The sequence below is a fragment of the Pipra filicauda genome, unplaced genomic scaffold (genome assembly GCF_003945595.2).
Source record: "Pipra filicauda isolate LSUMZ 115617 unplaced genomic scaffold, ASM394559v2 scaffold520_size808073_pilon, whole genome shotgun sequence".
Classification (NCBI taxonomy): domain Eukaryota; kingdom Metazoa; phylum Chordata; class Aves; order Passeriformes; family Pipridae; genus Pipra; species Pipra filicauda.
In genome coordinates this window covers 333,194-346,249 of record NW_024104666.1, presented here as the reverse complement: position 1 = coordinate 346,249, position 13,056 = coordinate 333,194, and the positions used below count along the sequence as shown (strand labels likewise).

The following is a 13,056-nucleotide window of genomic DNA, read 5'->3' as shown; positions in this document are numbered from 1 at the left end:
AAAAAAAAAAAAAAAAAAAAAAAGGAAAAAAAAAAAAAAAAAGAAAAAAAAAAAAAAAAAAGGGGAAAAAAAAAAAAAAAGAAAAAAGAAAAAAAAAGAAAAAGGGGAAAAAAGAAAAGAAAAAGAAAAAAAGAAAAAAGGGGGGGAAAAAAGAAAAAAAAAAAAAAAGAGGAAAAAAAGAGAAAAAAAAGAGAAAAAAAAAAAAAAAAGGAAAAAAAAAAAAAAAAAGAAAAAAAAAAAAAAAAAAGGGGAAAAAAAAAAAAAAAGAAAAAAGAAAAAAAAAGAAAAAGGGGAAGGACAAATAAAAAGGTTTGGGGAAAGTAGGGGGAAACGGAAGGACAAAAAAGGGGGAAAAAAAAAGGGGAAAAAAGGGGAAAAAAAGGGGAAAAAAGGGGGAAACACGAAAAAAAGTGCGGAAAGGAACAAAAAGGGGAAAAAAGGGGAAAAAAGGGGAAAAAAAGGAAAGCTAATTGCAAAAGGAAAAATCTAAAAAGCAAAGAAATTCAAATAAGAAAGAAAAAAGGGAAAAAAACCCCAAAATTATAAAGAAATAAAATCTAGGAAAATAAATCTAAATTCCAGAAGTTGGGCATTTCCCACCATTCCCTGTCTGACTTCACTCACTACCAGGAAATGTCACCCCTGGGACTGGCAGCACTGCCATGACCCCACGGGCCACCCATGTCCCCTCGGGGTGTCTTCCAAAAATCCCCATGGCATGACAGAGCCTTCCCCACACCCGGGGACAAAGGTGTCCCCAAAAACCCCATGAGATACCACAGCACAGGAAAGGGTGTCTCCAAGGTGTTTCGGGAGGAAAAAACAGGAGTGGGGGATGATGTTGCTGATGCCAGGGGTGTTGCCAGCCCTGGCACTGGCCATGGCAGCTCCTCATGCATCCTCATCAGCCCCACACACATCCCAAAAGCAGGATGAGGAGCCTGCCCCGTGCCCAGGCAGAGGGAACAGACAACAAACACCACCAGGAAAGCATCACCTTTATTTAAAAATAAAAATATAAGGGAATATGGTTTTCTATGTGGATACTAGGGAGCACTGTGGGCTCTGCACTCCTCTGCCCAAGGGAGCCTGGATCTGGCACTCAGGGCTGTGCAAATCCATACGGAACATTCCAAAGCCTGGAGCTCTCCTCGACCTCCTCCTCACACAGAGGTGGCCCCAGCATGGAGAGGACAGTCCTTGTGACATGGATTTCATGGAGGAGAGGCACAGCAGGAGGTGTATTTACAGATGGGAAATGTTTCAATACAGCAATACCAGTTTCTCAGGAGCAAAGCCGAGGGTTTTCCACTCAACAGAAAAAGTGGAAAACCATCCTCCAGCCCCCTCTGGGAGCCCCCAGCCCCATCATGCTCGTGCCTTCTTGCTCTTCTTCTTCTCCTCCCTGAGGGCCGTGTCGTGGGCTTTCCTCTTGGCAGCCAGTTTGTTGGCCTGTGGAGAGACCCCCGAGACCCGCGGTCAGAGCAGATCCATCTGCAGACCCTCAGTCCCACCAAACCTCCAGCTGTAGGTGAGGATGGATTCCATGGCACCAGGGTCAGGTGTGGGACACAGAGAGAGGCCACGAGGCGCAGTCCCGAGGGAGCACGAGGAGCTCTGCCCTGCCATGGGGCAGCCTGGGGGTGCTGGGAAGGGGCTGGTAGAGCCTCACCCCTGCCCACCTGCCCTCAACACCTTCTCCAGGTACAGAGAAGAAGGAACAAGGAGATTTGGGAAGAGCCCATCCCAGGATGCTGGTGAAGGGCCCTGTCCCACAGAGCTCGTACCTCACGGACTTTGCGCTTCTTGCCAAACATGATCTTCTTGTAGAGGTATTTCTCCCTCTTCTTCATCATCATGATGGCCAGGCGCTTCTCCTCGCTCTGCTGCTCCTGCTCCAGGCGCTGCTTGTCCTCCACTCGCACCTTCCCCGCTGTCACCTTCACGGGAAGTGCCTGTGGGAGCCAGAGAGCTCAGGAACCCAGATCTCAGGAATCCACCACCCCCATTTCCAGCCCACTCACCAGGGGCCACAAAACAGCCATAGCTCCCTCTGAACCTGAGCAGGTCCTAAGTGTGGGTGGGAGCTGCAGCTCACAAACGTGGGGCCCAGAGCATCCCTGGAAATGTTCCAGGTCAGGTTGGATGGGGCTTGGAGCAACCTGGGCTAGTAGAAGGTGCCCCTGCCCATGGTGGGGGTGGAATGAGATGAGCTTTAAAGTCCCTCCCAACTCAAACCATTCCAGGATCCTGTCAGTGCCCCAACAGTCCCAGGACAAGAACACCCCAAAGTGAGCAGAGCCTCAGCAAGGGCAGTGCCCACCCGCCTCCTTCCAGGGCACCTACCCCGCTGCCGGGCACCCACCTTGTTACTCTGAGTCTTCTGTTCTTCCATCTTCTTTAACTTCATCTCCTCTTCCTTTTCAGACTCATCTTCCTCCTCCTCTTCTTTGTCATTGTCATCCTCCTCTTCCTCCTCCTCTTCTTCCTCTTCCTCACTCTCCTCATCTACAAGGAGAGACCGTGGTTACCCTTGAGGGGCTCCAGAGCAGGCGCTGGCACCTGCCCAGCTCTGAAACTCCTCCATGGCTCCCATCACCTGGGTTCTCTCCCCGTTGCAGGGCCAGCAGCTTCAGCTTCTCCGGAGGCACGTAGTCACCCTCCTGCTCCGTCACGAAGGGTGACAAGTGCGGGGGCAGCAGGACACCCGGGAAGTAATCGGCCACGGGCAGGCACAGCTTGGCATTGACCGAGTCAAACACCCACTGAGGCTGCAGGTAGTACCTGGGGGAGGCAGAGGGACCCCACCTCAGGCTCTGGAGCCCGTGGGACAGCTCTGGGGTGGCCCTCGTGGCCATTCTGGGGTCAGGTCCCTGTCTCACCCACCTGCCCACCACCTGCTTCTCCACGCGGGGCCGGTCGATGATGTGGTGGGTGATGGAGGGGTCGGTGGCATCGTAGGTGGCCCCAATGCACAGGGACTTGTCCCAGGAGACCTGGCCACCAAAGCTCCTGCCAGAAAAGCCCACCAAGGAGTCAGGCAGGCTGGTGGGACCCTGGGGGTCACCTCACCCGCAGGACATCGGGCAGGGTGGGCCCAGCAGAGGGGCTGTGGGAGGCCAGGGCTGCCCAGGGTGTCCCACCCCCCACGCACCGGATGACGAAAGCCAGAGGCTCCCGAGGCACCTCCCTGTTGAGGAAGAAGCGCAGCCCCTCAAACAGCTTCTTGTGCTTCTCCAGGGCCTCCTGCTCCTTCTTCTTGGCATCCATCTGCTCTGCCGTCTCCTGCTCGGAGCAAAGCCTTCAGCCTCCTCCCCAACAGCCCCTGCCAAGCCCCCTCTGCAAGGGGGGGGTCTCAGGCGCTGTCCCCAGACTCCTGGCACCTCGCTGGCCCTGCCAGCCTTTGCCTGGGCACAGGACAGGCAGGCATGAGTCCCCCACCAGGCTCTCACCCCCTCCACTGGGAACTCGTCCATCTCCACCTCATCCTCGTGTGTCGGTGCCACTACTCGGGCCAGGCTGGAGCTCAGAGCTGACAGTCTCTGCAGTGGGAGGAGATGGAGTCATATCCAGAGGGTGGGAAAAGGGGCAGCCCCATGGAGGAAAGAGATTTCTCAGAGCCAAAAGACCCAGGGATTGGGCAGAATTCAGCCTCCTCCATGGACAGTCCCCAGCACGGGGCTCTGGAGGGTCTCCTGCCACACAGGGGGAGGCCGGTAGAGCCCGAGGCCAAGCTCAGCTCCTCCCTACAGGGACAAGGAGTTTGGGATCAGCCCCCTCCACCCATCAGTCCCATGGTGCCCTCAGTGTCCCTCACCTCCAGGTAGCTCTCTGAATCCATGGCATACTCCTTGCCCTCCGTGGGCTTCAGCTCAGCATCAGCCTGGCTGTCGATCTGGGGAGGAACAGAGGTGGGGAGGCAGCTCCCAAACATCCCCCCCTGCAGCACCCCAGGGGGGTCCCAGCAGTGACCCCATGGCCTCACCTTGGGGGGGTAGAGCAGGTTGAGGGAGTGGTAGAGGCGGAAGTTGACGAAGCCCAGGAGGGTGGTGTAGAACTCGGTGAAGGTGGCCATGACCCGGTAATCCACGTCTGTGGGGTGCTGCAGGTACATGGGGGGGAGAATGTGTGGATAAAGGACCCTCTCTGCAGGGACAGGGGCCCATCCCATCCATGTGGGGAGGAAGGTCACGGAATATCCCTATTTAGGAAGGGACCCACAAGGATCATCAAGTCCAATCCCTGGCCCTGCACAGACACCCCAACAATCCCACCCTGTCCCTCAGAGCGTTGTCCAAACCCTCCTGGAGCTCTGGCAGCCTTGGGGCTGTGCCCACTGCCCTGGGGAGCCTGGTCAGTGCCCAATCATCCTCTGGGGGAAGAACCTTTTCCTCAGATCCAACCTAATCCTGCCCCCTTCACAAGTCAGGTCACAGCCACCACCAGACCCTGGGCAGGGAGAGCTCCCCAGGCTACAAGCAGGGTCCTGCTGCCACCCTGCCCTGCTTGGACACATGGAACACCTCATCCCATCATGGATGGGGACCTTGGGGCTTGGCCCAGGAACTTCAAATCAAGGTGAGGAGTGCAGGGTGTGGCAGAGCTAGACAAGAGCAAGACAAGAGCAGGATAAGGAGGATGAGGACAAAGGGGAATGGCTTCCCACTGCCAGAGTGCAGGGTTAGATGGGATATGGGAAGAAGTTCCTCCCTGTGAGGGTGGGGAGGCCCTGGCACAGGCTGCCAGAGAAGCTGTGGCTGCCCCTGGATCCCTGGAAGTGTCCAAGGCCAGGTTGGACGAGGCTTGGAGCAACCTGGGCTAGTGGAAGGTGTCCCCACCCATGGCAGGGGGTGGAATGACATGATCCTTAAGGTCTCTTCCAGTCCAAACCATTCCGGGATTCAAAACCACAAAGCCCCAACCTAACTGTGCCCAGCTCTGAAAATCCTGGGAGTGAATGGAGAGGGCACTGGCCGTGACCTCCTGCCTGCCAAGGCTCAGGGGGGCACATGGCTGTCCCAGTACGGTGGCACCCACAGCCCCCCTTGTCCTGCTGTGTGGGGACACAGCAGAACCTCCCTGCTCAAGGCTGCAGGATCTGACTCATCCCTTCCCTGTTTCCCTCGTTCCTGCAGGTTAATCTTTAATGACTGGTAAAGGTGTGTATTAATAACTGAGGACACGAGGAACTGGGGAGACTGGTACGGGCAGCCCCGGGGTAACAGAGGGCTGTGTCCGCACATGCCCCCTGAGCCAGGCCCCGTGGGCTCACCACAGGCTGGGCACTGCCTCCTCTGCCTCAGGATGGACCCTCAGCCCCTCCCTGGGCACAGGATCCCACCGTGCCTTTCCCAGGCACTCACATCGTGGGCGAAGGCGTAGGGGGTGATCCAGGTGATGGGCTGGCCCAGCACTTCTGCCTGGTAGTAGATGCCCTTGATGGAGAGGAAGACCTGGCAGGACCACAGTGAGGGCTTAGGGGGAGGAAGGCCACGGGGCTGCTGTGTCCCTGTCCTCGCTCCCCCTTCCCTTGGCTGGGTTGCTTCCTCCTCAGGGAGGATCAAACATCCCAGTGTGACACGCACCCCACCAGCAGCTCCAGCACAGCTGGGCCAGTGCCTTCCCAATCCCCTCCCAGTGCCCAAACCCACCACCCCCATGCCCCCCGGGCAGGGGGGCCTGTCCTGTCCCTCTCCCCATGCCCACCTTGCGCAGGGAGCGGGAGGCGATGACGTAGTTCTGGAATTCCACGGCCAGGCGCCGGCACAGCTGGATGGTCTGGACATGGCACTTCCCCGTCCGGGGGAAGGTGGAGAACAGGAAGCACATGGACAGGGCATCGTCCAGGTCCCGCAGGGCGTCGATGAACGTGGGGTACCTGTGTCCAGGGGAAAGGGAATGGGGATCACACCCGGCCCTGCTGTCCAGCAAAGGCTGCTGGGGCTGGGGGAGACTCCGGGAGAGAAAGGAATTGGAAACATGGAACATCCACCTGCACATCCCACCAGAGCTGGTCACAGAACCATGGAATGTCCTGAACTGGGAGGGACCCTCAAGGATCATCCCTGGCCCTGCACAGACACCCAACAATCCCACCCTGTCCCTCAGAGTGTTGTCCAAACCCTCCTGGAGCTCTGGTAGCCTTGGGGCTGTGCCCACTGCCCTGGGGAGCCTGGTCAGTGCCCAACCACCCTCTGGGGAAGAACCTTTCCTTGAGATCCAATCCAATCCTCCCCTGACACAACTCCAGTCGTTCCCTCGAGGACCCACAGGGATGGGTGTCCCTCCTGGGCACTGAGGGGTCACAGCCACACAGCTCCCGGGGCTCAGGGCTCCCCAGAGGACACGGCAGCACCTCGGAACATGAGGTGGGGGTGAACAAGGTTTAGGGCACCCACAGGTTTTGAGTGTGGGGGATTCTAGCCTGGAACCCTGAGGACACACACATATACATGACACACACATGGCCCATGGCCTGTGGCACAGGTCACTTCTCAGCACTGCTTCTCTCTTCACACCAGCACAGAGAGGTCCCAGGCACCACAGGGACAAGGAACAGACCTGCCAGAGCCTATTCCTTTCCTCCTGCCAATGTCCATTCCTTCCCTCCTTCCTGTGTCCCCTCCTTGCTCACTGTCACCAAAGCCATGGGCATGATTAAACCTCAACCAGCCCTCCCTCTGAGGAAAGCACTGTGCAGGGACAGGAGGGAGCCCTCAGTGTCCCCCTGGAGCCACCCAGGATGGCCAGGAGCTCCCTGCTCACTCCTCCAGTCCAGAGACACCCATTGACACCAACACCCCCAGAAAATACACAGGAAGTGGGTTCCCAAAGAGGGGTGGATGAAGTGAAGGAATCCTGGAATGGTTTGTGTTGGAATGGACCTTAAAGCCTACCCAGTCCCACCCCCTGCCATGGGCAGGGACACCTTCCACTAGCCCAGGTTGCTCCAAGCCCTGTCCAGCCTGGCCTTGGACACTTCCAGGGATCCAGGGGCAGCTTCAGCTTCTCTGGGCAACCTGTGCCAGGGCCTCATCCCCCTCACAGGGAAGAATTTCTTCCTAGTATCCAATCTAACCCTGCCCTCTGGCAGTGGGAAGCCATTCCCTGTGTCCTGTCCCTCCATCCCTTGTCCCCTGTCCCTCTCCAGCTCTCCTGGAGCCCCTTTAGGCCCTGCAAGGGGCTCTCAGCTCTCCCTGGAGCCTTCTCTTCCCCAGGTGAACCCCCCCAGCTCTCCCAGCCTGGCTCCAGAGCAGAGGGGCTCCAGCCCTGGCAGCATCTCCGGGGCCTCCTCTGGACTCTCTCCAGCAGCTCCACGTCCTTCCTGTGCTGGGCCCCCAGAGTGGGATACACTGAGCTCCAGGTGGGCTCCCTGTGGCTCTACCAGGACTCTCCTCACCTCTCCTTCACAATGTGGTCGAGTTTGTAGGTGGGTTTGTTGTCCTTCAGCCGTTCCACGGTGCTCCACTCGCTCTTCCCGTACGCCTTCCGGAGCTTCCGCACAAACACCTGCGGGGATGGGGGAGGTGGGTGCTCCTGGGTGCTCCTGGGTGCTCCAGGACCAGCCCCAGCAGCCCCTGGGGTGGGACAATCACCTTGTATTCCCGGAATTTGTTGACGATGGGCTCATGGAGCAGGAATTTGATGTCCTTGAGCAGGTAGAAGGTCCTGGGGGCCGTGGAGCCCTTGTTCACCTTCTTCTTGTGCTTGGGCTCATGGGGGTAGATTCCCTTGAGGATGCAGAGGCGCCTGGGGAGGGGACAGGGCTGGGACATGGGGACACAGCACCCCTGGGCACCCCAGGCCCTGCCCTTGGTTGGGAGGGAACCCTCAAACTTGGCACCTGAAATCCTGGGACACACTCCAGGACACACAAGATAATCCATCCTGCTCCCAAGGGACAGGGACACCCCAAAGGCCACCCCCTGGAGGGGGTTCAGGAGGTCCCAGGGCCACCCCACACACCCACCACAGGCTCCATCTCCCACTGCTGACCTGGGAGGACTCTGGGGGTCCCAGGGCTGTCATCAAGGGGGTTTGGGGTGTCTGGAGGGGGGGGGTCCAGAGGGGATTCAGAGGGGATTCTGGGGCCTGGGGGTCCCGGGGGGCTCAAGGAGGCTCAGGGGCTCTGCAGGGGAGTGAGTTCATGGGGTGTGGGGTCCCTGCAGGGGGAGTTCGGGGGTTCCGGGCGCACCTGAAGTCGGGCAGGCTCAGCTGCAGCTTCTTCCGCGCCCGGTTGCGGGTGATGTAGTTGGTGGCGGCTCCGCGCTCGTACTGCGGGGAGATGGGGGGGAGAGTGAGGAGACCCCTGGAACCGGGGGGAAACGGGACCCAGGGATGGGATGGGGGCTGAGAGCGACCGCCGGGCACGGACAGCGAGGGGGGCGAGTGGGGCAGTGGGCACCGACCGGAGGTCACGGGGGCGGAGGGGAGGCACCGGCACTGGAGGGGGGAGACACCGGGACCGGGGGCGGGCACCAGAGGGGAGGAGGGACACGACACGGGAAGGCACCGGAGGGACGGGCACGGGCCCTGGGGGTGTGGGCGCAGCCCCAGAGGGATGGGACAGGGATGGGACAGTTTGGGGAGGGGACGGGGTCGGGTGCGGGGTCCCGGTACCTTCTTCTTCTCCACTCCCCCCATGGCCCTGCCGAGCCACGCGCTCCCGCCGCCGCTGGACCCCGGGCTGCCCGCGCCGCGCCTGAGCACACCGGAGCCGCCCTGCGCCGGGCACCGGGACTGCGCGGACACCGCGGGCGGCGCGGGCGGAACGAGAGGCGCGGGCGGAACGAGAGGCGCGGGCGGAATGAGCGGCTCGGAAGACAGGACCGCGGTCTGTCAGGCGCGCGGCGGGCAGCCCAGAGCGCTGCGGTGAGGGGTCCTGAGGCGCGGGGCATGCTGGGATATACCGAGGCAGGCCGGTCCTCCCGCGCGGGGCATGCCGGGATATGCCGGGGGTCCCGGCCCCACCCGCGGCACTGCCCCCCCGAGCCCCCACAGCCCCGTCCCCCGCCAGTTTGGCTGGGATCCGGGGTGCTTCACCCCCTCCAATGCCGGGGGCGCCGCCCCCCCTCCCCCGGAGCCCTGGGCACCCCGGGAGGGTTCGGCTTTAGGGAGTTACTTTTTGGGGCTCAGCCCCCTCCCCCCTTCGGCTCCGGGGTAGGGCTGATTAATCCTCGTCTTCTCAATTAAATCCCGGTTGGAAGCGAGCAGTGGATTCTCGTTTTCAAAGGCACCGGATTTGTGGGATTTCACGCCTGTCTTTGTTTTTGGGCTGCTCGGAGCAGGGTGACCCGGGGCAGGGTGACCCAGCACAGCCCCCGTGATGCCCCCGCTCCCCCCGGCGCGTCCCAGCCAAAGTTCTGCCCCGTTTGTGCTGACTCGGCCCCGACGTGCGGAAACGGCCTCCCGCCCCAGCTTCCCGTGCTGTCCCGGTCCCGCCCGGGCTCATCCTGCCGCTGCCGGGCGTCCGGCGGTGCCCTGTCCCCTCCGTGTCACCCCCTGTCCCTCTCCAGCATGTTGCTGCTGCTCGTCCTGCTGCTGCCGCCCGCGGTCCTGTCCGCCCAGCGCTGCGGTGAGTGCGGCCCCGGGACCCCCGACCTGCCCGGGACCCCCCCGGGGCCGGGGGGTCCCTGAGGGGCAGGGCTGAGGTGACAAACCCCTCCCTGTACTCCAGCCCTGCTCCCCAGTCCCGGGGGCCTCGTGAAATCCCTCGGGGATGCGTTTTCCAGGGCTCAGCTCCCCCCATGAGCCTGATTCCTGCAGCCCCTTCCCCTGCCCGGAGCCAGCCCCTGCCCACCCTCCGGGGGTCCCACAGGGACACTGGGACAGGGGTGTCACAGAGGGGTGTCAGGGAGGGGGGCTCTGCCGGGCTCTCTGTGTTTCTCTTTACGGCTCTTCCTTTGTTTCTCCCTCTTTGTTTGTGGGAAATCTCGAGGTTTTGGGATTTGTGGGGGCACACAGAGGGTGTTGGGTGCACGGCAGGGCTGGGTGCCGGGGCTCCATCCCCACAGAGCTCCGGGGGGCTGCAGATGCTGCGGAGGGGTGTCTCAGCCCCCTGTGCCCCCTCACCTGCGCTCCCTCCCCGGGGGTCGTGGGCAGAGCCCCCCCCGGGGCCGGCGGGGGCGGTGCGGGCGCTGAGCGGGCGGCTGCTGGGGCTGGCGGGGGACCCTGCGCGGGACCCCGACCCTGCCACGTACCTGGGGCTGCGCCTGGGCCGGGAGCACAACCTGCAGCTGGAGCAGCACTACCTGGAGAGGCTGCACCGCGCCTTCCAGCACCCCTACGGCAGGTGGGACACTGGGGGGACACCGAGACCCCCACGGGGACACCGGGGCTCCCCACGGGCCTTTGGGGATACCCCTGTCCCACACACTGACCTCAGGTCCCCACAGGAGCGTGCAGGCCCATGGCTACCCTGAGCAGGATGCTGAGCTCAGCACGTACGTGTGGGTGTCCTGGGGGACACGGGGTGCCCTGAAATCACCCATGTCACTGGGTGACACCCCTGATGGGGTCCTGGGAGGTGCCCTGAGGGTAGGGTGACACCGCCAGCAGGGTCCTAGGAGCCCCAGGGCAGGGTGACACCCCCAGTGTGGTGTCCTGGAGGTGCCCTGAGGGCAGGGTGACACCCTCGGTGGTGTCCTGGGAGGTGCCCGGTGCCTTGCAGGGGCACAGAGCGGCCACAGACGGGGCGGCTGGCGCTGTACCTGCTGGGGCTGAGGGCCACCTGTCCCCCAACCAAACCCCACCGGGCTCTGGTGACGTGGCTCAAATACTACCTGGAGGAGGACTGGACAGGTGAGTGTCCCCACGGGGTGACCACCCACCTGGGCACCCACAGGGTGGGACCTCACTCACCCTGGTGACACCACCCCTCTTCCCCAGGCTCTCGGCGGCACGGCCACCCCCTCACCAATTACTACCAGTACGGGCTGGGTGTGCTGGCGCTGTGTGCGCACCACAAGCGGGTGCGGGAGGAGGTGATCCGCCGGCTCCTGGAGGCACAGCACCGCGGCCGGCTCGGGCACAGCGCCGTGGGTAAGGGCCCGTGGGTGCAGGCAGGAGCACCCGTCGGGGGGTGAGCCCGCGGTGACCCCGTGGTGTCCCTGCAGACACGGAGGCCGTGCTGGCACTGGCCTTCGCCTGCCTGGAGCGCAGGAGGCTGGTGGGGGCCGGGCTGGCGGCCGAGCTCCGGGACACCGTGCACAGGGTGAGCAGGAGCATGGCCGAGGCTCAGGGACCCGAGGGCATCATCGGCAACATCTACAGCACCCCCTGGGCCCTGCAGGTGGGTGTCACCTGAGGGGACTTCTGGCATGGGAGCAGGAATTGGCAAGGGGAGGTGGGGCCGCAGGTGCTGATGTGGGTGCAGGTACAGGTGCGGGTGCAGATGTGGGTGTAGATGCAGGTTTGGGTGTAGATGCAGGTTTGGGTGCACGTACAGGTGCGGGTGCAGATGTGGGTGCAGATTTGGGTGCAGATGTGGGTGTGGGCACAGGAGCAGATATGGGTGCAGATAAAAGTACGGGTGTAGATGTGGGGTGCAGGTGCAGAAGGCTGTAGGAGAGGGTGTAGGCACGTGCAGATGTGGGTGTAGATACAGCTACAGGTGCAGATGCAAGATGTGGGTGCAGATGTGGGGTGTAGGTGCAGGTACAGATGCAGATGGTGGTGCCTGGGCAGAGGCAGCTGCCCCAGGGCAGGTGATGCTCAGCCCTGCAGTGCCCAGGCGCCCAACCACCTCCCTCCTCTTCTTGCTGCCCCACCACCTCCCTCCTGCTCCAGGTGTTCCTGGCCACAGGCATGTGCCACACGGAGCCAGCTTACAGCCGGGCCGTGGCTGCGCTGCTGGAGAACCTGGATGCCTTCGGCACGGCCACCACCATGGCCCAGGTGCTGCCAGTGCTGCACGGCCACTCCTACCTGGATGTCGCCACTATGCACTGCCAGGAGGAGTTGGGTATGAGCCGGGGGCAGCCGGGATGGGGTTGGTGCCAGTGCCACCGTGGTGGTGGCCGGGTGTCCATCAACGCCACAGTGACTTCTCACAGATACACTGACACCCCTCGACATGGAGCCCCCGGCTGAGGTGCCAGGGAACAAGACAGTGCGGCTGGTGGTGGAGTGTGCCCAGCCCTGGTGTTCCGAGCTCCAGCTCTACGACCGGCGGGTGTCCACGCCTGCCGCCGCCTCCCTGCTGGATGTGCTCGGGGCGGCCACTGCACAGGAACCCCACTTCACGTATGTGACCCACCTGGGGTCCCCTGGGGTCGCACTGGGGTGGCCACGTGTCCTGCACCCACGCCAAGGGCTCACCCTTGCCCGGCTCCCTTGGGAGCTGCCCTGTCCCACCGCCAGCAGTGCCAGGACTGGACACTCATCCCCCTCACTGCCCTCTGCCACCCCCCAGGTTTGACACCCAGGACACCCCCCAGGGCCCCTACCTGACCCAGGTGCTGGGGCTGGAGGCCCGGCAGGAGAAGCGGAACTACTGGCAGCTCCTGACAGCCCCCAGCACCCCCCTGCTGACAGGTAAGTGATGGGTGGGGGTCCCTGGGAGGCAGTGGGGGTCCCAGGCAGTCCCCACGGCCCCTGGGGCCCCCAGTCTCACCTGAGGTCACTGTCCCTCCCTCTGCAGGTGTCGCCGACTACATTCCCCACGATGGGGAGACCCTCATCCTGCGCCTCAGCGAGTGGTAGAGGGTGGGGGGCTGTAGGGGGTGATGGCAATGAAACCTCCACTGTGGGCACAGGACCTGCTTTCTGTCTCCTGCTTTCCAGGGGCCAGCACCCCAAATCTGCCGGGGGGAGGAGGAAGAGGAGGGGGACAGAATGTGCCTTGTCCTACAGGTGCTGTTGGATGGGAGCACTGGGACCAGCAGCTCCTCTGGTCCTGGTCCCTCTCAGGGATGGCGCAGGCAGGTGCTGGGAGCAGCCGGTTTTGGGGTGTCCAAAGCATTTTTGGGATATGCAAAGATTTGTGGAGACCGAGTCAGCGCTGCTCATCCCCAGAAAGCCGCCAGCTGGGATCACCCTCCTGTGTAACGCCTTGGC

The 13,056-nt window shown here is 61.9% G+C and overlaps 2 protein-coding genes across 2 annotated transcripts; one reads left to right on the top strand and one right to left on the bottom strand.

Moving 5' to 3' along the window:
• Positions 1–1,226: 1,226 nt before the first annotated feature.
• Positions 1,227–8,755, bottom strand: PES1 (pescadillo ribosomal biogenesis factor 1). The gene is made up of 15 exons (XM_039386988.1): positions 8,620–8,755; positions 8,195–8,274; positions 7,596–7,749; positions 7,400–7,509; positions 5,707–5,878; positions 5,364–5,453; positions 3,986–4,102; positions 3,818–3,895; positions 3,453–3,542; positions 3,155–3,285; positions 2,887–3,012; positions 2,600–2,784; positions 2,366–2,508; positions 1,788–1,955; positions 1,227–1,452 (listed from the first exon to the last, which is right to left on the bottom strand). The coding sequence occupies exons 1-15, from the start codon at positions 8,641–8,643 to the stop codon at positions 1,369–1,371; spliced, it is 1,752 nt and encodes a 583-aa protein (XP_039242922.1). The 5' UTR covers positions 8,644–8,755; the 3' UTR covers positions 1,227–1,368.
• Positions 8,756–9,239: 484 nt separating this feature from the next.
• On the top strand, positions 9,240–12,757 carry TCN2 (transcobalamin 2). Its single transcript, XM_039386983.1, has 9 exons — positions 9,240–10,291; positions 10,395–10,442; positions 10,670–10,800; positions 10,888–11,040; positions 11,115–11,290; positions 11,788–11,962; positions 12,054–12,243; positions 12,413–12,534; positions 12,641–12,757. The coding sequence occupies exons 1-9, from the start codon at positions 9,747–9,749 to the stop codon at positions 12,700–12,702; spliced, it is 1,602 nt and encodes a 533-aa protein (XP_039242917.1). The 5' UTR covers positions 9,240–9,746; the 3' UTR covers positions 12,703–12,757.
• The last annotated feature ends 299 nt before the right edge of the window (positions 12,758–13,056 follow it).

Excerpts from the sequence above, each read along its gene's own strand:
- PES1 (XM_039386988.1), bottom strand. The coding sequence starts at position 8,643 with ATGGGGGGAGTGGAGAAGAAGAAG. Across the intron at positions 8,275-8,619 it reads GGGGAGTGGAGAAGAAGAAG|TACGAGCGCGGAGCCGCCAC; the intron begins GTACCGGGACCC and ends ATCTCCCCGCAG. Across the intron at positions 3,286-3,452 it reads ACGAGTTCCCAGTGGAGGGG|GAGACGGCAGAGCAGATGGA; the intron begins GTGAGAGCCTGG and ends TGCTCCGAGCAG.
- TCN2 (XM_039386983.1), top strand. The coding sequence starts at position 9,747 with ATGAGCCTGATTCCTGCAGCCCCTTCCCCTGCCCGGAGCCAGCCCCTG. Across the intron at positions 10,292-10,394 it reads TTCCAGCACCCCTACGGCAG|GAGCGTGCAGGCCCATGGCT; the intron begins GTGGGACACTGG and ends AGGTCCCCACAG. Across the intron at positions 10,443-10,669 it reads CAGGATGCTGAGCTCAGCAC|GGGCACAGAGCGGCCACAGA; the intron begins GTACGTGTGGGT and ends GGTGCCTTGCAG.